Below are 25,172 nucleotides of genomic sequence, written 5' to 3' on the forward strand. Positions count from 1 at the left end.
ATGCTTATGAGTCTTACAAGCATTCCACATAACACCAGCAATATTTGTGTCCCGAGTTTAAACCTGCTTTTAATGTAGTGACCTCACTAATCCCAATCTGGTCACCAGTGGTCCTCTAACCCTTTAATTTCATTTACAGTCTGAGTCAATCATTTTAAAATGCTACACCACCTGTATTTCTTTTGATTAAAAACACACTTGACAAATACATTGTACAATACAGTTTATTAGCTGTTCTCCTCTTTCTAACAAATGGAATGGATAGTGTTGATAATTCTTTACAAACCAAAGCTAATTTGGTTGCGTGACTGCCCCGTGACTGCCCTAAGTACATCCCTCTTATAAACAATCAGTTTCAAACAAGCAATGTCAGGTACCAAATACGGGAATTCGAGAATTTCATTACTGAAGGTAGTTCCATGTTTTGGTACAATGTATTTATAACATTCGGCACAGAAGTTTGTGCATTGCAAATGGAAGATCTTGTGCCTCTGCAATCCCAGATGAACATGTACAGAAAAATAAAACATATTGTCGACTCTGAATTCTCCCTTTGGTTAAGACATGCATATTATAAGGAGCTGGGGGTAAGACAAACACCTGAAATTCCGTAGAAAAGAGGAGAACTTGCATGTATTTTCTTGTAACTAATATTCCCCTGGACTTCATGCCCAGCCACCATAGCCCGTTTGATTTCTTGCGATTAAGGAAGGTAAATTCTAATTTTGTATTCAAAACAAAAAGCTAGGAGTAGGTGGTAAAAGAAAAATATATATTTTATATATATATATTTATACGTGTGCGCAACTATGTAAAGAAAATAATTCCCATAGTTACAGAGTTTAGTTAAAGAAAGTTTAATATATATATATTTATTATAACAAAATAGGCAGTTATTGTGGGTAAAATATTCATTAAAATCTGACCCCTAAGAACACACACATTTTTAGGCTATGAATCATTCTCTCATTGCCCTAATGTCCATCTCTGCAGCTGTATTCTGTATTACTGCCAATGGAAATTTGGCATTCCTCTGAAAAATACAAGGTTTCCTAGCACCTAAACATATTTCAGGCTCAAAAAGCGTGATGACCATTACCTATAAACGATTTCTGTAAGACACTATTTATAGTGTTTCATGAGGAAGATTAAAAACATTACACATCTTTGTCCCTAGCAATTTTATTGGCAAAAAATGAAAAAATAGATTATAAGAATATCCATATGAAATTATGAAAATGAATATCCCTTGAGGAGTAGTAATGGGAGTAATGAAAATGTTAACTGAAAATTTCAAAGTTTCTCTCTAACTGCCTGGAAAGAAAAAAAAAAAAAAAATACTGTGAGAAAAGAATTTAACTCAGAAAATAAAACCTGAAATTGATTGCCCTGACCAAACCATGCTATTAAAATTAAGCGTGCAAAGTTACTCATGATTTACAACTTCCTTCAATACAACTTTTCTTTCAATTGTTATGAAATTTTAAAAGAATGTTTATAAAGCTTTTTTGAAAAATCTTTGAAAGTTACTTTCCCTTAAACATTAAGGAATTTTTCCAAGCAATTCCCTCCCACCCCCACCCCAAACTAATAGCTGGTCAGGCCATTCCACTGGCATGTTTGAAAAATGGCAAACCAACAACACACAATAATACAAATTATTTAAACTAAGAGAGACACCAAATGTAAAGCATTATGGGAACTGCAGAATGTGATGGTTAGGGTATGAATCACGCTGGAAGGAACTAGAGGCAGGCTCCACTGGAAGGGCTTAAGAGTCGTCAGATGTAGTAGGTGATGTCAGTTAGAAAATGAAAAATAAAAATCTGTTTTCATAATTTTTCCTTTGCTGGAACCCAGATGTAAGGCCCAGACTGTTCCTCTATGATCTGTTTCACTTGGTTGTAGATTTCTTCCAGTGTGTCTCCTTGGACAATAGCTGCAAAACATAATGTGGCAATCAGCAATCATCCTTCCTAGTTCCATACAGAAACCAAGATGTTCCAAGCCAAGCTGTTCTTTCCTCTCAGAGTGGCAAGAGGATTTGAGATTGCTGAAGGAACAGACACCCATCGAGATTTCTGGTTTCTGTGCTGGAGTGAAGCACATTGTTGATGGGACTGCAGGACACACAAAGCGCCATTGCTCCCGCTCGGGGGCTTGGGGTTAGGAAGTGGTTTTTGCTTTACTCAAGTATACACACACAACTGCGGAGGTTTTTTTTGCTTTTCCTAACCATGTTAGAACTTGCCTGAGTCAATTCACATCCTCCAGTACTCTTTTTGGTCCAGCTTTCATAGGTGTTTCCAACGCAACAAGGCAAGACAGAGTACAGGACTGTGTCCTTACACGGTCAGTCTGAGTCAGGCCTGCTGTACTGCAGGCTGCTGAACTCCTTGTCTGGATCCTGAAACTTCACAGCAAGACTGGCTGACTTTTGGATTTCTACCTGCTAGCACTACCTTTGCTTTTGGCCAAAAAGAGGAGGAACTCATGGAGTTTGTTGCCCAGCCAATAGATTCAAGTTTTACAGAAAACAGGCTTCCTTATATAATTAACAGTGCAATTTATATTCAGATGGTGTAAGTTAGATATATTTTCTCCAAGGCTAGAAAATAATTAGGAATGAGCCAATATGGACGTGTTCTGACTTAGAGTAAAGTACAGTCTGGTGAAAATGAGGATGAAGTTTAAGCTGTTCTTACCACACTTCAGTCTGAAAAAGCAATCACTGTGAGATAGCAACTTCTTTTTAATTAGGACTGCCATCTCAGTGTTGATAATCGGAGAAACATTGTTCAGCATGAAAGAATTTTGGAGACAGGCCAGACTCACTCTTTTGTGCGTTAATATATTACTGCTGCTTCCGAGCTTTGCTTTCATGCAAATTACTTCCTTTTTATTGCTACCTATCATTCCCAACTCTTAAAAAACTTTCTCCCCATCTGCAGTCCATTGTCACAGTGCCTGTGGGAGGAGGCTGTTCAATTATTACAGGTCAAGTGTGATATTCACAGCACAACAGTGCGTTAGAAAGATTTAGAAATGTCTTTGCAATGCCAGTAGCTATAAGCTTCAGCATATTACTTCTCTGCAGCTGTATTTAACCACACCTCTTCCAAAGCTCAATACCCTCAAAACAGAAGATGGATGTGCTCTTCACATGCTTCAGTGCAAAGTTTAAATCTGTTTAAACTTAAGCTGCTGATGAAGTTGATTTCAGTTACCCCACACGAGCTGTGGTATTTTTTAACAGGGAATGCTCACACATTCTCTTTTAGCACCTGACTCATATGGGTGGCAGCCTCCAAACTGTAATTAGTAACTGGGATTTGTAACGTCTTCAAGAATCTCAAACAGATTCAGAAATGATTTCTAGCCTGAACTGGATTACCAAGGACAGATGTGTGATCATTGCTGTCTTCCTTTGTCAACAAGCCTTCTACTTCCGAGAAGAAACATGGCCCAGAGCACTAGAGCACTGAAAAATGATCATAGGTTTTTGAATTATGTCTCTTAATTTCCTGAAAAAATTTCCTATATAATGTCCTGAGACAGCCTAGGAGAATGTCAGCTAACTATTTCATTAATATCTATTAAAATAAACTCATTTGTTTCCTGAACAACAAAGCTGACACATTTGCAATTCATTTGGTAATAGACTCTGTAATAGGAAGATTTCACAATGTATGTGGAGAGTCCCGTAACTTTCTGGGTGCAGACAGAGAGCGCGCTATGCGAAGGCTGGGAGAGCTAGATGCTGTATTGGGATAAACTGACAGCGGCGAGGCAGCAGAGAGGGAGGGAGGGAGATGGGACAAAAAGGGATGGACACAAGTTGTTCATTGTGTGGGTAGCACACAATGCAGAGAACAAGGCAGTGGGAAGACTGGGGCAGTGAGTCTACTGGTTCCTCTATCTTCCTCCTACATGAAACCATGACCCCTTCCTGTGCCCCTGCCCAGGTGGAGCGGCCTGTTGCATTCACAGCTCTGCCCACATGGAAGAAGGAACTGGGCAAAGAAGTCATGTCACAGAAAGGACGCGAATGGGGCAGCAAACACTGAAACAGTGCAAAAGAGAACGTAACAGAAAGGAAAGGAGTGAGTGCCTATCTAGGACAGGAATAGGGAAGGCTCATTTCTGTCCTCCTGAAAAACCTGGCTTTGTCAATCTCCTCCTACTGCAAGCCACAACGCAAACAGTTAGCACAGTTTGAGTGCTTGCAGCCCATCCCTTGCTGTTACAGCCAGGACCATGGCATACACAAATTTGATTTGCTAAGTACAATAATGCTGCAGAGCCCAATTTCCAGATGCTTAATTAATTACCATCGTTCTTTACTTCCTGATCGAAAAAAATTTTCTACAGGGAGCTTTGCTGGTCAACCTCAGCTCTGCGAATAAAAAGCTTTAAGCTTACAATATATCAACAAAGCAAACATCTGCATACCTAGGAAAAATGGTAGAAAGTGTCACAATTTTTAAAGCCTAAAATAATCTCCCAGTAGATTTTTGTATACATTGAATTAATTGGTCAAATTGAAATCACCGTAGAGGTACTAAGATGGCTCTGTGCCTCAAAACAACCACAGATCAGCCAAAAAACAAAGTTCAGCCTTATCTCAGCAGTAAGGCAATTACTATTTTACAGCAAGCAATAAAATTTCAACTCTGGCAAGGGAAGCCCCATGCAAAACACACCTGTGAAGTGTTCAGTAAATTCTTGCTCCAGTTTCATAGCTCTCTCAAATGTCTTCCTGGCTTGCTCTTCTGTTAAGCGTTTATTCATTTCCCTGAAATTGAAAACATTATAACAACACTTAAAAACTACTATAAAATACTTGGAGTCTTTTGAAATAAGATTTTAGACTGTTGTCTGAGTATTAACCCTAATAAGAGGCAGTCTCCTAAATGACACACCTAAGCAAAGACTGTAGTGGGAACGACATGTTCTGACACTACGTTGCATGGAATTCAGCATGACATTTCAAGAACTTTAATTTGGATTAGATACCCCATCTATAAGTCCCTAGAAATTAAACTCAGGAAATTAAATATTGTTTAAAATGCAAATATTACGTTTTCACATAACTTGCAGCTGGCTTTACAAATACAATGACAGTCTCAAACAACGTAGCCTGAGGTACTTTACTTTTACTCACATGATATTTTCCACTGTTTTGGGTTTAATGAAAATGGAGATTGGGTACAGCTGGGCAATCTGCAACCTTTTGATCGCATTACCAGATACATCAAGAATGCAATGTTTACCCTAAAAAGTGAAAGAGAAGGGAAAACGACACTAAGAAAAGTTTAAGTCACAGGTATGCATAGCGTAATAATTTAGAAGACAAAACACGTCTCCACTGAAGCCAACAAAATTAGAGCATTTGCATCAATGATATATGATTTCACCACTTTGGCACAAGGTCCCACAGTGCTCCTCTGTTGGGATCATACATCATTTGAGATGTTCCTGACCTTTCTTCCTTCCTTTCTCCACCAGAGGCTGCAGCCCAATCAACAATGCAGAATCATCCAGTGGAACAGCCGTACTTCAGCCACACCGCCCAAATGAATTTTTTTTTTTTTTTTTTTAACATAATTTGAGGATCCTTTAGGAAGGTGGCCATCTCACAGATGCAGTTCAGAGAGAAGCCAGATGACTTAACTCACATACCTGAGGGAGTACCCACCCCTGATGGCATGGAAATATGCTACCATCAGAATTGTTAGATGGAACTGAATACAAGCACTCTCCTCCAGATACCACGCAGTAGAATACAAAGTTTGAGATGGTGAATGCAATTTATTTGGGCTTATTATTTTTTCAGAGAAAAACAAATATAACTTAAGCGTTCTTTGGGCAGCTGGAAGACAATGTTGTAGGGCTGCTTTTCTCCCCACCTCTACTCTCCCATTATAAGCAATTTTCCAGCTCTTTGCAATATCTCATCTCAAAGGCTCCTCCTGTTCCTCAGATCCTCTCATCTCCGATATGCTCATTTCAACTCACATATTTTTATTTCTTTACTTTCCAAGTAGCATAGGAGTAATTTGGCATTACCACCATTTTAAAAAGGGATGGCGGGAGAGGAACAGAAAACCACTGTCAGGTGACCAAAAAAAGAAAAGCGTTTTCTTTAGCAGGAGACCAATATGAATGGCAGAATTCTGTGAGTCAGGGTACAAACCCACAAGGCATACTCATATTTACTCATATCAGACAACACACTTCCTGAACTCCTGGGAGATCATTCCTGGAGGGAATGTTGAAAAGCAAGGAAGTGACTGCAGTCTGAAATGACTGACATGCTTCTGCTTCCTGGCAGAACAGATCACTGGGATCATTTACATTTCATCTCTTGCACAACAAACCCACAGGAATTTATTTTGGGAATGTGTAAGGACAACAGAAGTGTTCTTTCCATATGAACAATGCATATCTGCTTACTTTCAACTGATGATAGCTGTTTCCCAGATGCAGTCCATGGATCTGGATGCTGACTGGTATCACTTAAAAGAGGTGTTTGTATGTTCTAACAGAGTATTTTATGACATGTGCTGACCTATCCACATCTTTCAAATGGTTTCTCTTTAAATGTGGCACACACTCTGGGAATTGAGAATTAAGGACATTACCTGGTCCATTTCCCTTTTTGGGATAAGACACTTGTATTTGCTGTGTTTGGCCCAACAACTTATGCCAGGTGCCAAAGGATTTTGGGCAAAGCATCGAGGACTAGATTGCCAGCACAGTAGCTGTGCTGGACCTTATGGAATATAACTGTGACAGTTTATTCCAAACTGATAATGAACATGCATTAAGAGCAGCCTTAGACACACGGATATGCAAGCTGCTAGCAATTCCAAAGAAAAAAGAACCCGAAAATTCCATCCAAGCGAGGATGTGGAAGACAAAGAAAGGAAACACAAATACTTCATGATACAATTATCATGTTTTCATCCAGGGAGGCTATTTTGCTCTTTGCACAATGCATTTAAACAATATTTTACATATTTTTCAGTCCCTTACTTGCACTGCATCTGATTGAGAAACAGCACTCGGTGCCTTTCACAATAACCAAACAATGACATCAAAAAGCATCTTTAGCTGTAGCCATTATAGGTAAGGAAATGAGAGAGATAGGGACCAGCTGGAATCATGGGCAAATGAACACAATGTAAACCTATTGCAAGAATACTATTTCTGGTACTTTTGGGGTAGTAGCAGTCACTTCTGTTATGTCTTCTCCTAAATTTGTCACAGAAAACATTGGAAAGCATCTTGGAAATCCCAGTAATAAGACCAGCAAAGAGACTCATCTCAAGCGAGACCGAGAGGAATACAAGGAGGGAGTAGCCCAGATCAACTAGGTTGCAGCCCTGTCATGATTTTGACATCAAGTTCTGAAGGAGAGGCCATTGTATCCCAGAAAAATAATGTTAGTTGGAACTGAGAAATTGCCGCATCTACTCAAAGTCCCACGGTGCCTGTGCAAGAGACTTAATAGCAAGGAGACACCTGGTAGTACTTTGTCCTTCATGTCAGTTTATAAAAGATTCACAACTGCTTTGTACCTTACTAATCTCACTAGATGGACAAAAGAACACAGTCCATTTCAGGTCTAGGATGGATCTGAAGGATTGTATCTGTGCTACCAGGTGAAGCACCTGCCGACAGGTTTGTAATGTTTAAGCTGTTCAATAAACAGCTTCATCATTTAACCACATAGGATAGTTTCACAGCTTCAGCTTCCCATACAAAGTACTGTTCATTTACTTGAACAATTTTGTAACTGATTTTAGTTTCTTTACTTTTCTCACTATATACCACAGGCCCAGGTTCTATTCCATAGGGCGAAAAGGACAGCAGAGGAAAACTTCATCACATGAACCACAGAATCTCACTATGTTCAGCCTGTTTCTGATTCAAGTAAATTAAATTGCCAGAAATAACAACACTCAGCCATTTGGCCAGAATGGTCTACACTGTTTTCCAGAGAACTAACTACACTCCTGTGTCACGTGGGTTAACCACACTTACCCTCTGCATCTCCAGACTGAAAGTGCTCACACTTGTGAGTTCCCACCTAGAAAACAGCTGTTTCTTCTCTCATGCAGACCAGATAACATTGCCTACTGTAAATGCACCAAGTTTGTAAGCAGTAGAACAACATTCATCAACCTAACATGGAACATTTGCAAAAAATTTTCACAAAAAAAATTTCTTTAAAAGAAGCATTTTACTCTAAGAAATATGCTTCCTTCTTCCCACTCTTTTTCAGATAGCTCGAGTAAACTTCAGTTTGAATTTTGAAATATTTAGATTTTGCAAGAAATAGTTAACTAAAAACTGTTCAGGATAAACCCAGCAAGGTCAGTCTTCAAAATGTAGTGGTAGTTATGTAAAAATTCTTTTTAAGATTGAGTTTATTCCATTTACTCTTTTCCCTTTGTCAGCTAAATCCATAAAGGACACAAAGAATAACATTTTTACAAGTTTTCCTCTGCACAGGTGTGTATCAAATGAATCATCATATTAATTGACTCCACCACCACTATTCTTAATAAGTTAATGATCTCTGTATGTGAGCTAGGCCAATCAGCCTGGAATTCCAATTATTTCTTCTCTATTCTCTTTTTATAAGAGGATACAAACTAAGGTTGCTCTTTTCCCATAATTTAATCACGATGCTTTCATTATTCCAAAGCGTCATTATCTCCCTAAATGCATTTGTGACAATGCGCTTTGTTTCTAGTTTTGTACAAATTCCTTTTGAAATCGGTGGGCTCCTAATGGCTTTGTCCCATTCTTCTCTTTTCCCCATCAACACAGTCAGAGCATGACCTCAGTAAATGAAAGTAACTGGCACTGATTTACCTTTTCTGCTACTTCTCGCACTGATTGGACACTTGTTCCATAAAGATGATTATTGTACTGGCCAGCTTCAATGAATTTGTGATCCTGAATATCCTTCTCCATTTGCTCTCGGGAAGTGACAAAATGGTAATCACGTCCATCCACCTCATAATCTCGTTTTGGTCTAGTAGTATCTTTAAATATAAACCAGTAATTTTTAAAGCAAAACAAAACACAATGACTTTTTTCCCCTACAATATCCAAAAATAGTCTCCCATTTATACCACAAAAATTTCACAAGCAAAGAGATGACTGACAATTAAGATAGGTCTATAAAGTTTAGAAAATATATTAACTTCTTTTTAACTCAACATACAGAGGGTGCCTATTAAGAAAATTAACAAAAAAAACTCATTTAGAATTGCTTCAGTATTTGCTGAGACTTACGTGGAACACATGAGCCAAATTTGTCTGGAAATTCTGAGATCAGATCATCATTTATTCTGTCTTTCATGGGTCCCAAAACAATCACAGGTCGAGTGTAACTGACTATGAAACGTAAAGGAATAACATCAGTTAAATTTCAGTATGACTGCTAACTTTTACAGTTCAGCAAAATAAACTTCATCACATGGTAATGATTTTAATAGCTAAAAGAATATGTACCCCTAAAGAGAAGAAAAACACACTGAACAACGTAAATCAATTAATACCATAGTCACAGTAAGATGTTAGTTCTTCACTCTCAAATCATTACCCTATGTGACTGAAGATGAGTCTTAAATTATGAAGTCTTTGGAACAAAAAAAAAAAACAAAAAACAAAAGAATCTTTTCACAAAGGAAGATTCTTCGCTCTAATGAAAAAAACAAAAGGGGGAAGTTTGAAATTCTTTTAACTTCAATGAGGTACCTAAGCAGTAGGTACCTGCTTACTAAGCAGTAGCAGAGCCCATGAAATTTTAGTTGCGTTGGAAGAAGTTTCTTCTTTTCCTCTAAGACCACAATTAAATACTCATGTATGAAAAGACTCAACTATATATAGTTTCCGTAACTACTAACACCCTTCAAAGATGAAGCGTAGCATCTTTTAAAAGGAGCTTAATTTTTTATAAAGTTAGTTGGCAATTAAGCTTAAGCAGAAAATATCTGATTATTCTGCAAGAACCATGGAGACAATAATGCCCAAGTATCTGGGCATTAGCATATAATTTCAGCTGTATAAATTTTAGTTTTAGGTTCAGTATGTCTTTACTGCACAAATAAGTGCAAAATAAGTAAAGTCTGACCTGCAAGATATATTTTAATATGACTCTCAGTACTACTTCCTTTCCCAGATATTAATATATTCATAAAAGTAACATCTTGGATCCAGTAACAGTCAACATATTAATTTAATAACAAACATCTTTGCTAAAAGGCTAAGGGTGGACCACCTGTGCCTCAAGTCCAAGCACCTTTAAATTAATTTTGGTCATTACAGTTCCTTATTCCTCTGGGCTTCTTAAAAAAAAAAAAATACTGTGAAATGTTTATAAATACGTGATGGGCAAGTGTCAGGAGGATGGAGCCGGGCTCTTCTCGGTGATAGCCAATGACAGGACAAGGGGCAAAGGGTGCAAGCTGGAGCACAGGAGGTTCCACATTAACATAAGGAAAAACTTTTTCACTGTGAGGGTGTCAGAGCACTGGAACAGGCTGCCCAGAGAGGTGGTGGAGTCTCCTCCTCTGGGGACATTCAAAACCCGCCTGGACACGTTCCTGTGTGATTTGCTCTAGGTGGTCCTGCTCTGGCGGGGGGGTGGACTCAATGATCTTTCGAGGTCCCTTCCAGCCCCTAACATTCTGTGATTCCGTGTGATTCTGTGAATGTATTACTGCCCCTAAGCAAAAGAACGAGGTGCTGGTTCTTTTATGGCCTTCCCCATACACTAGGTTAGACTCACAAAGGGGAATACAGTAATTTATTTAAATGCCAGAGCACTTGGCTCTCTCAAATCTTTAGTCTTACAAAGTGATAGTTACTAAATCGTCGGCTTGTACGAAGACTCATTCACATCTTTTCTCTTCAATCTTGATATTAACTCACTTGATATTACTACTGTTCTCACTAAACCATTAAACTATCAGAACGTGGGAAGCTAATACCAGCTAAAAAGATATTTCTCATTTTGTGAGACCTTGTATGCGTACCTACACAGACCCAGCAGCTGCTCATTCGAGGGTAACAAACCTCCAGTTCCCTAGCCTAACCATTGCTTATTTAGCACAGCGAAGAGGACCTGCCCTTTCCCCATCTCTAGCACGGTCTAACTCATGCATTTCTCATCCAGGATTTTATCTGGAGCCTACCAAAATTACAAATTTATGATATAAATAATGTCATTTGTGTTACATCTTATGTAACTATTTTTACTAATGAAATGGAGCCCATATGCCATGATTAACTAGTCAAAGTGGAGTTTACACCGGCATGCGTGTTCCACAATGGTATTAAAAGCTACTGGGCTGTGCCACTCACTGCATGAAACCAGAAATAAAATCTTGACGCTCAAACTTCATGTAAATGCATGATATATATTTACTTCTACTGCCACCTTATTTGATTGGTAACAGACACCAAGTATTCCCAAAAGACATTCTGTTTACAGATTAATTTACAAATATATGAGCTATGTATCAGATAATGTAAATCAACCGTTAGCACCTGTGATGGTGAATGGGAACGCTAAAAGTTCTGTATCTATTACACACAGTGAAGCAAGATCAGGACCAAGATGAAAAGGACACGATAGCATCCTGTTGTGAATCAGTGAAAAGCCTTTTATTTTAAACGCAACTGTGAGAAAATATTTTCTCCTATCAATTTCCATCTCATTCAAAAATATTTTTCTGGAAAAAAAAAAAAAAAAGTACTTGGGAATTGCTAATCAAATTAGCCATGTAAGAAGCCCACACAGAAATGGGAGACTGACACGATTTGGAGACATTTCAATTAAAGCTTACTAAAACAGACAAATGATCTATTGACACACTCTTTGCAACAGTGAGAATACTAAAGCAAAATGAAAGAGAAGGAAACTATAATTTCTGAGGTTGGCATTGACGGAACTGTTGGACATACCATGTTTTCCTTATGCAATGTAAACCACACATAAGTTATTTTAAGTAGCACACTTTTGGATTTTGCACTAAATAATTTAGCAATTGTGTTTAATAATTTATGCCTTTCTGCTTTATTCATTTGAATAATAGTAACAAATTCAAAACAGGGAAGAAATTTATCATGGTGCTCAGTATATAAGGGCACATGAAGCTTCTGATAATTCAGATATTTATTTTATACTGAGTGAGATCTACAGACCTTCTTGTTGATTGACTGGTTCATATGACAGGACGTATTCCTCTTGGCCACCTAAAATTTAAATGCAAAGACACGTATATGTATCTTTTTCCTAAACCAACACATTTAAATCGAGTTATTCAATGAACTATAATGATACAGACATTCCTCAGTAATATGCATTACAACGATTCTGATGAAGGACATTTTTCCAAGAGCGATGAATTATAAAAATCACAAAGATAAGCCAAACACAAAATTTTAAAGCGTAAGACACATACAGTATAAATAATTTCCTGGTTTACGTTAGCATGTCAGACTGACATCAAGCACAAAAGAATTTTAAAGCATTACTGAAATGCTCTTATACGTGTTTCCCTGAAATGCATGCATGCTATCATTCACTGCTAGAGGCAATGACACCTGCATCATGAATATTCTCCACACTGAGGCCAGCATTTACAATAATATTTTTCTATATTTATACAGGGCTAACAACCATGTATGTCAAAGCAGACATATCTTCCATTAACTTTATCATGAAGTGGCATTTATATAAACATCTTCCACCACTCTAATTCTACAAAAAAAAAACACTAAGTAATTATTCTTTTATTAATGAATTTTTAAAGATGAAGTTGAAAACAAAGAATGCTTAGTATTATTCTCAGCTCCAGAAAGCACATCAGCAGTGAATGAAACCAAAATAACTGAATTTTGACCTTTGACAGCTGCAGGCTTTTTAAATGTTAGTGAAGCATCTGAAATATACCTCAGTTGCCATCTCTCTAAAAGATTATTTCTAGCCTAACAAGATATATCTGAGTAAGATTTCTTGCAACGAAATTACTAAAAATTAACTCCATGACAGCAGAAAATTTATAATTCTGAAGATGTAAGCTCAAATTATATGGCATTTTTGTAAACTCTGAATAAAATACAGTCCTTCAATAACTCACTTGTGTAATTTTGGAACAGTCTTTGCAGTTCATAAGCCATACTTGTAACAGGCAAAGGAACATACCAATGCTGTACCACAGTTGCACAGATACAGATGGCAGATGAAAGATTTGTAAATTCATATATTGCTTCTATATATAATCTTTATTTCATAGCTAATACCATTGATCTTTTAAATCTAAAATGTACAATTTCATTAAGAGAAATATTTCTATTATTTGCAGTAAATTTGCATTCAAACTGTACTACAGCAATACATGAATGAACACTTTAATTTTGTAAGTTATTGCAAGTGAGGAATACCTTAAGACAGACACGAAAACATGCAACCTGTATATTTTAATATATCAAAAAGTTACTCATGCAAATGGAATTTAGAAGGACAGTATATACTTTCAGAACCCCTTTTAGGCTAGGGAGAAGAATAGGGAATCACCAACCATCAACTCATCTACAAAAGAACCAGCTCACATATAATTAGATACTTCTTTGGAGAAGCCACATTGCTATAAGGTCAAAAATTAGTTAAGGAAACTACTGAAGTAAGTAAAAAGCATCCCCTGATTGAGGGCAAAAAGTATATATTGTCACTGCTTTTCAATACTTTGGAAAAGTTAATATTAATAGAATGAACCTTTTGAGCAACCGTACTCATCTGTAATCAAGATAACTTTCATATTAGACAGCAGTAAGAAGAAATTTAAAAAATAATTTTAATAAAAAGTGCTTGGAGTGACACATTCAGATAAGCAAATCCATAACATTCATAACAAAATCAGGGTTTCTCAAGTAACAATGGAGTAAAAAACTAACTAGCAGTACCAGTAATGAGCTTTAAACATAAATAAAGCAAGCTCTGAGAAAAACTTGGGGGGGCAGGGAGGGAGGAAAGCAGCAAATTTATGAAGAAACAGTCATGGTTAGATAGTTTTAATGGCATGTCATTAAAAATGGTTAAAATTTCTAAGTTTGTCGAAGGCAACTTCCATACACGTTCCATTTTGTGTTATTCTCAGGGGTCATGAATGCCTCCCCCAACTGGTTTCCTTTCAATTACAGTCTACAGCACTGTTAGAATTTTATATACATATGTAAATTCTCTCCCTGAGTGTAATCATCTGAAAGAAAAAATGTGCATCATCACCTCTGAGAAGACCTACAGCTTCCAAACAAAGATTATCTGTTAATGAACCACCTTCCTTATTACCCTAACAGAAATTGTTTCTGTTTCTGAAATGCCCATTATACAGTCAGCAGGCAGGCAGCAGCTGATCAGTGAGCCACTCCTCACTGTCACCCTGCGTGACTTTTACTGTTCCTTCTTTTCATACTCTTCTTCAAATCCTCAACTTTTCCATCTTCCCACACTGCTGAGTTCTAGGTCTGGACCATACACCTTACTGAGGAGCTGTTCGCTGGAAATGACTAGTGGGATTGATGTTCTGGCTCTCATTTAAGACATTTTTAAAGCACTGTAGAGCAGTATCATGCAGCATATTGCCCGCTGTGAGCATGTAGTACTGCTGTAGCTTGGGTAATAGTAAATAGTACTGTAGCTTGGGCTAGTAAAAAAGCTAACTCAGTCTAGTATTTAAAAGACACCGTATCTTCAGAGAGAGAGAACGTGCATGCGTGACTAGCATGCTAATCTATCATACTGACTCCAGCACTGCATGTGTGTCATATGCTTTGAAGACAATTCATACTAAGCACCCACACTTGACAAAATAGAGAAATGAAAGCTGAAAGCAAGGGTAAATACATGTTTGTCTTTACTTTCAGTAGAAGCGTATACATGTTAAATCTGAGTATCGGTTGTGAAATACTGTAGACAGTTATTAAACTATTTAACAGATTACACAGTTTAGTTATGCTTCCAGTATTAAGCTCAACTACATGTAATTATATTTGTCAGCATTAAATTTACATTTAGGTTTTAATTGGTCCAGTTCACTCGCAAAATTTAAAAAAAATAGGAACAGATTCAAATTAAGCTGAACGAAGAAAATCATAGACCACAATAAAAATATCCATAAAGGAAGTTTGCAATGACTCTCTCCAGTCAGTTTTTTTAAAAACAAAGACACAGCACAATTTGCAGTACTCACCAAACACCTGACTATGGATTTCACCCGAAGGTGACTGGGAAGTTCTATTTAACATGTAAATACCCAGAAAAGACAGACAAACAAAACCAAAAGAAGGTGCTACTAAACAAAGGTTCTAAATAAACAAAGAACTTAAAAACACTTACGGTAACTACTTTCACTATCGCTGGCATTAGAGGTTACATGCTCTGAAATTGCAACACAATGGGAAAAAAAATAAGGAACATACACTAATGGCATGAGTCCAAAAGAAAGCAAATTGACGCAAAATAATCCAGATGAAAGACAATACTGATATCAAAACGCTGAAATCAATACATACTGCATATAAAAGTTTTAAGGTACTTCTCATAGCTCTCAGGATCAAGCTTAATTTCATACGAAAGGAATTGATGTTAATAAAAAGAAAAACATTAAATAGCACATCAGATTACAAAAAGTACACTAATTCATAGTTCACTCATAACCCTGCAATTTTTAGGTTTTCACGTCAAGATTAATTTTGTTGTGTGAAAACTATGGGATTATGCATTTCAACTTTTATGCAGACAATTTATTGATTATGTTAAGAGTCTTGTAGCAGAAGTACTGGACTATACTGCAGGAAATAGCGTAGCGCACTCAATACTAGACACTCTCCTATGGATATTAAACAGTTTACTTGAAGTGCAACGCAGAATTAAGGTGTTTTGTTTTTTTTTTTTTTTTAAATTTCTTTTCTTCCCTCCAGTAATGCTTTAGTTTTCAAAAAGCTCGTGACTTTTATTCTGGACTGTCTACATTAATTTCATGCCTTTTGCATAGTCATCGAAATACTTCAGTAGCTACAAGGTGTTTATATTTACTTTTTCAAGCTATGTGTTAAATATATTTATGATAAAAAATAATGCAATTGAAGAAATTCAGGTATCAAACTATTCTGTTACCTGAAAATTCCACAGATCTGGTGAACAAATATGAACTTTGATATTGGTGAACTTAATTTTAAAGAATCAATTTTCATGCCACCCAATGAATGTGTCTATACACTAACATTCACAGGTTAAGGCTGCACAAAGAAGCTTGTGTTTGAGCTACACAAATTAAATACAAGTAATTTGAAATTATGTACCTAACTATGTGCATACAATAATATATATTGTTGTCATGAGGAACCTTTCTATTACATTGAATTCAGTGTGGTTCCTCCCCTACAAGATTGAAGCGAAGAAAGCAAGAGGACTCTAGAGGTAAGAATACAGTTATAAAGTATGCTTCTAGGGATTAATAAAAATTTTAAAAGTTAATTATCATATGTAAACTAATTAACCTTTTAATTTTTTTTTTGATAAAGTGAACTAGTATCTTTCAACCATGAATCTCTAGCTAGACTAAACTCCCTCATTTAATTTCTGTGCAGGACAGACAGACAAATACTTCCTAATATTTGCAAGTACCAGTAATTTGGATGCACCTCCATTTTGTTTTCTTGTCATGGAAAAAGAATGTCCACATTGGCATGGAAGAGGCAAATAGCGATGTTTAAAAGCCTCATAGTAGAACATGAAAGGGAAACAAGTGTTGTGATAGTCTGATAACGGGCACAGTTGAACACCACCAAGAACAGCAGTCTTGCAGAGCCAAGTAACACAGCTCACATTAAGCGTGGTAAGGCAGTTTCGAAAAGTCTAACTGTGCTCAAAAACAGGCTAGAAGCCATTTTGTTTTGTAACAGAATCACCTAGTGATGTTCCTGGACCACATTACATAGTTTAAACTAGGTATGATCATAAGGCCATAAAGGCTGCTTATGATCTTCTGCTCTAAACCATAAGACCATAAAGGTCGCTAAGGTCTTTGCTCTAGACCAAGAACTTCCTTGAAAGTAGCCATTTCAGAAATGGAAAACTAATGTTTTAGCTACTAGAATTTTTATTTCATGATTGAGGACAAGTATAAAAGTACACTGCTTCTTACATGTAATTTCAGGAACACTGGGCATAACAGTTATGCCCCAGGAAGAAATGCTATTTTTGATGACCTTCAGTCACATATCTTTAGTGACTAATTTTGCTATTCCATAAATGCCTAATAATCTATGTGTTTAATATCTGTGATGAAAGCAAGGTCTTGACTTTATTTGTCATTTTAGTACAGTGGTGGTGTCTACATACACAAACAGATCTGCTACGAGTACTCAGCAACTTTTGAATCTTAGTGTATTCAAGTAGTCAATATTTCTGCAAGAAATACAACAAATGCTTATGTGTCTCCTCTATTAGCTACCCCTCTACCTGGTCTAAAAGCATCGTAAGAGTTCAAATAAGTCAGACAGAAAAACTCTCATGGCATTTGTTAAGCAAAGTTTTTTGTTTGTTTTAAGTAGCTGTAAATGTCAGTCACCTAGAGAGAGGATTGAAAACCATAACTAGTTACAAGTATTACAGCAATGGTTGTACTATTACTGTAAAAAGCCAGAGGTTATTTTTAAATAAATAAAACCACAAAGACAAGATAAACTTGACATAAAAAAAATAACCACCAAATTTAAAAACACAGTACTATTAAGGACAAACAAGTAAGCGCCGGTAAGCTTCCGAACAACAACAACAAAAACCTAAAGTGATAATCACATGAACTTCAAGTAACACGTTCCTGAAAGCAAAAACCCCCAGAACATTCATTACAAACTAGAAAAAGCTCATGAAACACTTTGAGAGTCAACCTCCTTATGCCAGCAGAGCACCAGTCTCAAAAATATCTGTTAAAATAAAAAAAGAGTAGTAATTTTTCAGATGGAGGTTAAAATAACTTGGGAGTATTTTGATCACTTACTCAGGCCTTTTGATCCCATGTCGTCAGGGACCTCCTGCAGAGTAGTCCCCAGAGGGCAAGCAATAAAAAGACAATCACAAAGAAAATAATTGTCAGTAATATATAAAATTGGCGCTACGACAGGAGACAGTTCCCAGAACATCACAGGGGAACATAAGTCTATAGGATTTGACCGGATTGGCACATGAAGTGTAATCAGTGGTGCAAATGGTAGAGAACGCAGTTTGTAGCAGACCTGGTCTGAATTAGCAAACTTGTGCAACTGCTTTTTGAGAAGACACTTTTTTTTTTAGTGCTGGCAACAACAATGAAAATCAAAGTGACCTCTCTTCATTAGGAAAACCGAATTAGAATGACTGACTTTGAAGAAACCAGTCTAAAGGGACTGATTCGAGAAGCTGGTAAGCTCTGTTACATTTGCTTTGCTCCTGTGCCCTCTCCTCCAAGTTAGAAATGAGGAACCACCACTGACAGTGCTGGAAGGCTGTTGTACACCTTGTTACTCAACAGTATTACCCAGTTTATTCGCAGCTGGGATACTCTTGGGTTAAATTTTACTCTAACAGCAAACAAACGGTTTTATTGATTTTGTAGATTGGTTTGTCATTGGCACCTCAAGCTCGTTAGCCTGTTGCAGCTCATGAAACTGTCTCCATGGTAACACCCTACTGCAATCTAGCAGGCCCTTCTACGTGTGCTTCGCTCTCCATCGAATGCCACATACTTACGGTCAATATCACTGGTTTCCTGCTCACTCTGGTCCTTGTTCTTGTAGAAGGGAAATTTTCGGGAAAAGAGGTTCTTTTTACGCTTGTCATTGAATGACTGCTGAAGAAGAGAAGGAGGGGCAAAACAAAGGATGTCTAATGTCTGTGTGAACAAAAGGCCCAGACCAGCAGCTTTGTGGAAGCTGACTCCTATAACCACGTTATGCAGTGCATATTTCAGTTTAACACTATCTTCTCAGCTCATTAAAAATAGAAATTGGGATCATGGCTTTGCTCACACCCTCTGTATTTCACATGCTTACTATTGAGAGAACTGGCAGGCTGCTTGGACTCGATGATCTTTTCCAATCTAAATGATTCTATATGGCCTGACCTGCATTTCACAAATTTAGGCTTGCTGAGAGTGTAAAAAGATGTGAAAAACTTGGCTGTTACAAGATGCCAAACCATAATGAACTCAAAGTCAATCAAATAACTGATATTATCTAATATAGGGGTTACAGTATTTAAACAAAAAAAATGCTAAGGCTTTACACATGCTTTTGCAAACAGCTGACATCATAACAGTACACCAGAAGTATTTTCCAGTGTCACCCATTTGCAAAGGGAAAACTGTAAATACTTTGTGGTGATGACTACTAAATAACATATCATACAGTAAAGAAAAATGGAAGTTAAAAGCTGGCATTGTACCAAATGCTCTTACAATAAAACTAAGTTAACAGTGAAATAGGACAAAAGGAAAAAAAGAAATGTGTCTAGCTAAAATATCCAAACAATTAAAAAAAAACCAAACCTTGTTTCAGTCTTTCACAATCGCAATTCATTGCAAGTTCACTGAAAGAAACTACTTTGCTTTACGTAAGTCTGCATCCCAATATCAAGATTAACTTTCAAAAGATACAAACTTATTTCATTTGATATTGTGCCAATTATTTTTTCAAGGGTGCATTTATAGAAAATTACCAGGTGAAAACCCCCATATGTCCAAGGATCATGTTCAGCAACTTTTGACATTAACTGCTCGTGTTGCTGAAGAATTTCTGCATCTCAGTTGCTACCAGAATTTCTAGAGTTACCTATATCGACATATACGTATCCACCCATTTGAATATAGACAATTATTGTGCTCCTTGTCTAAGTGATGGAGAGCATCAATGCATTTTCATTCATATACAGATATGTTTACAGGTATAGTTAACACAGAATTTAGTAATATTTGCCATGTCTTCTGCTGAAGACATTATGTGACTACAGAGCCTTTAATTTACTGTTCTAAGTCAATGAAGAAACTCAACATATAAATAAATCAGTAACATTTTGATTGCAATTACGCCCAGAACTAGAATTAATAGAGCTAAGTTGAAGCCACCTGAAATTTCTTTTCATCTTTAGACATAAGTGAACCATCTGACCAGTTTTGCCAAGACATGAAATTTGTCATGGTTTTGTCACTTTGTTTGCAGAAACTCTATGATGGGAAGGATGGCAAAAGCAAGAAAATGCCCAACTTGGTTTTGAGACCCTATGCTGCAGGGGAACTGTTTATTTCTAAGCCAAGCAGAGCCCATGTGCAGCAGGAAGTAATAAAACTTCCACAGAACAATTTTTTTTAAAGCTATTTTTACTTTAAAAAAAAAATTCAATACATACATTAAAGACTATTAACAGCTATTTCTATAATCTGGAGCATGTTAACTTTCAAGTAATTGTCTGTCTGTCTTCAGCCAGTGTAACCTCATCTTCCTCTATTATACGCAATACAGTTGCAAAAAGACACAATCTTTTCTACCAGCATGAAGTATGGAATGAAATATAGTAACAACCAGTGGTCAAACAAGACAAAGTTTTTTCAAGCAGTGGGCCACCTTCTTTGGTACCATTGCAAAACTTCCACTTGCCCTTCTAAAGAGAATGCCCACAGCGTAGCACAAAAGCCGCATCCTGCTACAGTGTTAACAGTCCCTCTGGCCATCTGTTTTAATACAGACTTGCTTGGCAATAACAGATACTGAAACATCCGCTGATGTTTTCATTACCATTGTTTAAAAAAAACTCATTTACTTTAAATTACCAGGTGTCAGAGGCACATGGTACCATGGGTCTGTCACCAATCAGTGACATTGAGCTCTGGAAATAGCAATACTGTGTTAAGTAGGAAATCCATAAAACCTTTAATTGGCTGGCATCTATGTTTGACTAAAACTGTCATTCCACTGTAAGAACTGGTAAGCTATCAACTGACATATGGACAAAAGAACTAGTTTTGAGCCAATCACATGCTTGCAGGAACCACACGCAAATCATGGGCAAGGTTTTAGGTTATGGTCCTCCTGACCTTCTTTATCTGAAGTCAACAAGTCACTGCAATTGATTTCTCATAATCAGAAAGGTTAATGTAATCTACAGAACAAGGGCAACAAGGAAATATGCCCAGAAGAGATCTCTGCTCAGTATACTGAAAAATACTATAACGAAGTTTAAAAAGTGTAAGTCTTACACCTATATAATTGCTCCATTCGAACAAGTCTCTCAGTTTGGGCAAAAGAATAGGGGAAATGAATATAACAAAGCTAAAATGTTGCAGTTTAACTGAGGTAGTGAGAGGGCAATTTGTATAGTTAAAATAAAAGGAGTGGCTGATTTACTGTGCTTCATAAAACATAGTTGGGTTCTTCATTTTAGTTTTGAAACTATTTCATAACAATAATTATTTTAACTTTATGTACAGTACATCTTACTGAACAAATATTAAATTTTATATACTGCATGTATAATGGTCAGAGTCAGTTCCACTGCCAAAAATAGAGAAAATAAAAGTAATATTATACTGATTTTGCATAAAAGATTAGCCAAAAGATTATTTTTAAAAGATACCATGATTATAAAAAGCTTGAGAGAATTGCTTATTAGTTGAAAATGCATAGTAATTGTATTAAATTTCTCATAAGCTCACTGCAAATCATAAACAGGCATCATAAGCAAGAATATATTAAAACAGAAGCAGCACAGAAAGTGAGATAAATGTGTATATGAAAGGAACAAACAAGAAAAAAAATTTAACCATTTCTGCTCCAGATTTTTTAGCTTTCCTTAAAATGAAAGGAACATGAATTCAATGTTTGCCATCACTAGAGATATTCTTTAAGGCTTTAATGGAGAAATTTTGAAGAATTGTACAAAGTTGGTATTTCATCCTGACCACGGAGTATTATCATACACAGACACAGGAGGGCACACAGTCCATGAGGACATGTACGATGCAGACAACTTAGTGGGGAAAAATATCATCATGACAAACACAGGAAGCACACTTTAGGAGAAACTATAATGTTAAAACATTTACAGCTGAAGCAAAAGATTGTGAACAGTGTAAGCGTGTTTGCAAAATGAAATGTTACTAAAGAAAGAGAACTGCAGTTCTATATCAATGGCAAGCGTAGTTGCTTTTCCACTCAGTTTTCCATGCGTATCTTTGGTGCTGTGCTAGTACAGTCACTGTGCACCAAGTCTGCTATTGTCAAAATGCTACTTCAAATACATCGTTAATTAAGTTAACTGTTTGCAGTTTATTGGTAGACAAAACTACAAAACCATGCAACTATCTTTCAAAGAACATGGTAACATTTGAAAAATTACTTAATGTAATTAAAATAATATGAAGTATTTAAGCCATTTTCTTTATGTGACTTCTGAAGAGTGAACTCAAATTATAAAAATGATCAGGTTAAAAATCACCACATCGTTTGATAACATTTTATTCCAAAACCAAAATATGAGTGCACCAAAACAGAAAAAAAAAACCTGCAAATAACCCAGTGAATCTTCAAGGCAGTACTGTAATTGTTCATCAGAAAATAACTAGAGATATTAATTTCCTTTTAAACAAATACTTATAGAAAAAACCATTATATATTCTTCATCAATAAACTAATCTGAAACCTTTGCCATGTAGCAGATGGATGTACATATGGATTTGACAGTCTTTAAAGTATAAAGTCCTTCACTATCAGGATAAAGTATTGAAGCTTCAATATTTTATATATGTGATTTTTGAAATTATGGAGACACTAACTGAAATAAATTACTAAAAGGAACCGTTGATATTTACAATAATGACTGACTAATGTTAAGCATTAGTGCTATTAAAAACTAAACACTATTTAAGAAATAGCTTCCTCAGGAGCATAAAGCATGTTTCAGATTTTTAAAAATGACAATGTTTTATTACTTCATAAGGCTCTTCAGAATAAAATGCATATACCTAAGTCTTGAAATTACAGTTATATACTATCGGTAGAAATTGTAAGGTTGTGAAATTGCTTCCCAAATTTCAAAATGACCAAAACATTTTAAAAAGTTGCACACTTAAAATAATACAAAACTGCCGTAACATTATGAAATTGATATAATTTCATCTACAAACATTCCTATTGCTACTTGAGTAGCTATACTGCTTTCTCACCACTCATTCCCATCATGTGTACTGGGACAGGGATTGCATATTGGGCAGTGAACTGGACCAAGGGACTGACTAAATATAAAACCAGGATTTCTTTTGGATTGGGTTATTTTTCACCCACATCAGCTACTTCATATGATTTGAGCACAGCCACATCAGTATTTGCACCAATGGAGGCAGTGAGAAAAAACAGTTGTGAGATGGAAACTGATTCTGGTGAGCAATGGCACTAGCCTCGAGTTTTGGTTGGCCTAAGCCCTTGCATGCTTCTACATCCATAACTGTAACAAAGTTACTTTATGCTGTCTGTGTAACTGTGTACGTCATAAAATCTCATTTCATCGTAGGTACCCTGTTGAGCTTTACTTCCTTGTTTTCTGGAGGCATTAAGAAAAACTTAAAGATAGGAATATTTTATTTTTTCTGAAAATTGGTAGTAAGGCCCTTCCTAAAAAAAAGGAGGCCAGGACTACAATCCATACTAAAGGACCAAGCTGCTTTATGAACAGCACTTGCAGAGCTGTTAGAAATGGCACTACCCAATACTTGATTAGTAGCTACAACTCCCATTACATTATTAATGATAACATATTCGAGCTAATTCTTTAAACGATTTGCAGTGTTTTGACAATTAAAGTTTGCTTTGGTGCTCAGAATTATTTTATTTCTCTTTGGCAGAGTTTAATCTTTTTGCTAAAATCTGAAACAGTCTGCATACATAAACCACCAAAAAATGTTACCATTCACAATGGCAGTTGTAATTAGCACTTCATTAACTCACCCCTTTATCTCCTCTTGTTTTGGAATTGAATTTCACTGTCTTTAAACGGGCTCGTTCTTTTTTCTCAACTCTACCAAAAAAACATACAAAAATAGTAAATTGGCAAAATTCCAGAACTTCAAGTTATTACTTGTTACAACGTCAGCATATAGGTGTACCTTTTGTAGTATAGATTTGTATTGCTGATGACACTTTCAGAAAATCGAAGCCTGATAATGGCAAATTGTATTGGAAAAGTAGGGTATTATTTCTCAAATGATGAGCTATGAGGGTATTGGAATATTTTGTGATTATATAGGTTCAACAAATCCAGAGGGTGCAAACAGAAAACACAATATAGTAAGTGAACAGCCGCAATTATGAGTCATCAGCAGATACTAAGATTCAGATCACCTAATTGCTTATTTGGGTCTCCAGCACACCAACAAAGACCTCTTCTCTGTTTACTCTGTCCACCAAAGAAAGACCTGCCAGTTTTCCACGTTTCGGGTAGAAAGAATTCACAATAGTGTCATGATTAAAATAAAATTCACTTTGCACCTTTTCTTACATAACTGGTTTAAGGTTATTAAACTCACGCATAATGTTATTAAACCCATAACTTGCTTATAGGGAGAACAGAGAAATGGACTTGGACCAGCTTTATTAACTTCAGAACACAACTCCCAAGGCTAAACAGGATTTTAACAAACTTCTCATTGAGTTAGACAGAAACCCACTACAGACTACTTGAAAAAAAAAAAAACCAAACCCAAACAAGTGGCTGATGTGGTACAGAATTAACAAAGAGCAAAGCATATGCAGTATCTGTATTAATCGTATTAGACATTTAATAGTGGACATCTCAAAGTCAATAAAAGATGACATACCTGCGTTTGCTTGGGATAACTCCAATTTCATCGCTTTCTCCATCTGGAGTTACCTGCCGTGCTTGCCACCATTCATCATCAGAAGCATTAATGACATGGAGAATATCGCCAAATTTGAAGTTCAATCCTTGACTTGGAAGGCCGCTATCTTTAGTCTTGTCATAATCAAAAAGAGCTCTACATTGAAAAGAAAATTTAAACATAGAAAAAGAAAGAAAGAAAACAGGGGAGTATGAATAGCAC

At 36.4% G+C, this 25,172-nt stretch overlaps 1 protein-coding gene across 16 annotated transcripts in view; it reads right to left on the reverse strand.

Moving 5' to 3' along the window:
• Positions 1-1,603: 1,603 nt before the first annotated feature.
• The window catches only part of DLG1 (discs large MAGUK scaffold protein 1), a 167,951-nt gene continuing 144,382 nt past the window's right edge, over positions 1,604-25,172 (reverse strand). For 5 of the 16 annotated variants that reach the window (XM_086468711.1, XM_086468709.1, XM_086468703.1 and 2 more), the window contains 10 exons: positions 24,930-25,106; positions 24,061-24,130; positions 18,090-18,123; positions 15,422-15,463; positions 12,229-12,279; positions 9,313-9,414; positions 8,887-9,059; positions 5,165-5,274; positions 4,704-4,795; positions 1,604-1,939 (listed from right to left, as the gene is read on the reverse strand). In XM_086468711.1, coding sequence (XP_086324837.1) covers positions 1,833-1,939; positions 4,704-4,795; positions 5,165-5,274; positions 8,887-9,059; positions 9,313-9,414; positions 12,229-12,279; positions 15,422-15,463; positions 18,090-18,123; positions 24,061-24,130; positions 24,930-25,106 — 958 coding nt within the window. In that variant the 3' untranslated portion in view covers positions 1,604-1,832. Of the gene's footprint in view, positions 1,940-4,703; positions 4,796-5,164; positions 5,275-8,886; positions 9,060-9,312; positions 9,415-12,228; positions 12,280-13,801; positions 13,838-15,421; positions 15,464-18,089; positions 18,124-18,817; positions 18,918-24,060; positions 24,131-24,929; positions 25,107-25,172 lie in introns of all 16 variants that reach the window. The other 11 variants (XM_086468712.1, XM_086468710.1, XM_009952026.2 and 8 more) reach the window with 4 other exon arrangements.

This window comes from Leptosomus discolor, chromosome 7 (assembly GCF_034619465.1).
Source record: "Leptosomus discolor isolate bLepDis1 chromosome 7, bLepDis1.hap2, whole genome shotgun sequence".
Lineage (NCBI taxonomy): Eukaryota > Metazoa > Chordata > Aves > Leptosomiformes > Leptosomidae > Leptosomus > Leptosomus discolor.